The sequence below is a fragment of the Aphanomyces astaci genome, assembly GCF_000520075.1.
Source record: "Aphanomyces astaci strain APO3 unplaced genomic scaffold supercont1.83, whole genome shotgun sequence".
NCBI lineage: Eukaryota > Oomycota > Saprolegniomycetes > Saprolegniales > Verrucalvaceae > Aphanomyces > Aphanomyces astaci.
This window is the reverse complement of record NW_009798346.1, coordinates 190705-191493: the sequence shown is the minus strand read 5'-3', so window position 1 is coordinate 191493 and position 789 is coordinate 190705. Positions and strand designations below refer to the sequence as shown.

The window sequence follows — 789 nt, the reverse complement described above, 5'->3', positions numbered from 1 at the left end:
AATCACAGCACAACAACTCCATATAAGCCCTCCATCTCAGCCCATTGCACCTCGTCACTCGACTTATCCCAAGTATTATTCCAATTTTTCTGTACAACGAAAAAAACAATGCACTTGATTTGGCGTTCCATCCACACGATCCAGCGAGTTGTCTCACCCTTGGAATACAGTACCAATAGTATCTGAGTTCACCCTCAGCATTTCCATCCCCAACTCGTTCGATAACCACCATTGACTGATAGAGCTTGGTTCATTTTCCAATTACCACCATGAAGTTCGCATTCACCCTCGCCACCATTGCCGCCGCCGTATTGGCCCAAGACGACGTAGCCCCTGACAACAACTTTATCGAAATCGTCGGCGGCACCGAAGCCAAGGTCGGCCAACACCGATACCTAGCGGGCCTCAAGCACTCGGCCACGTCCTCGTCCAGCTGTGGCGGCAGTCTGATCGCCCCCAACGTCATCCTCACGGCGGCGCATTGCACGGGCGGCGGCCTCACTACCGCCGTCGTGGGCTCGCACTTCCTCTCCGGCTCGTCCGACGGGGAGGTGGTCAAAATCACCAAGGAGATCCGCCACCCTCAATACAACGCGGCGACGCACTCGAACGACGTGGCCATCCTCCTCTTGGACCGCAGCATCACGAGTATCACGCCCGTGGCGGTGTCGTTTGACACAGTTCCTGCCAACGTACTCACGTGGGTGCGCGGGTGGGGCACCACGTCGTCCGGCGGCTCCCAGTCCAGGGTGCTCAAGGAAGTGAGCGTGCTGTCGTGGGACAACGCCC

At 57.2% G+C, this 789-nt stretch overlaps 1 protein-coding gene across 1 annotated transcript in view; it reads left to right on the top strand.

Moving 5' to 3' along the window:
• Positions 1-269: 269 nt before the first annotated feature.
• H257_16289 (hypothetical protein) overlaps positions 270-789 on the top strand; it is a gene marked incomplete at both ends in the record, with an annotated part of 1682 nt that continues 1162 nt past the window's right edge. The window contains one exon of the mRNA XM_009844660.1: positions 270-775. Coding sequence (XP_009842962.1) covers positions 270-775 — 506 coding nt within the window. The remainder of the gene's footprint in view (positions 776-789) is intronic.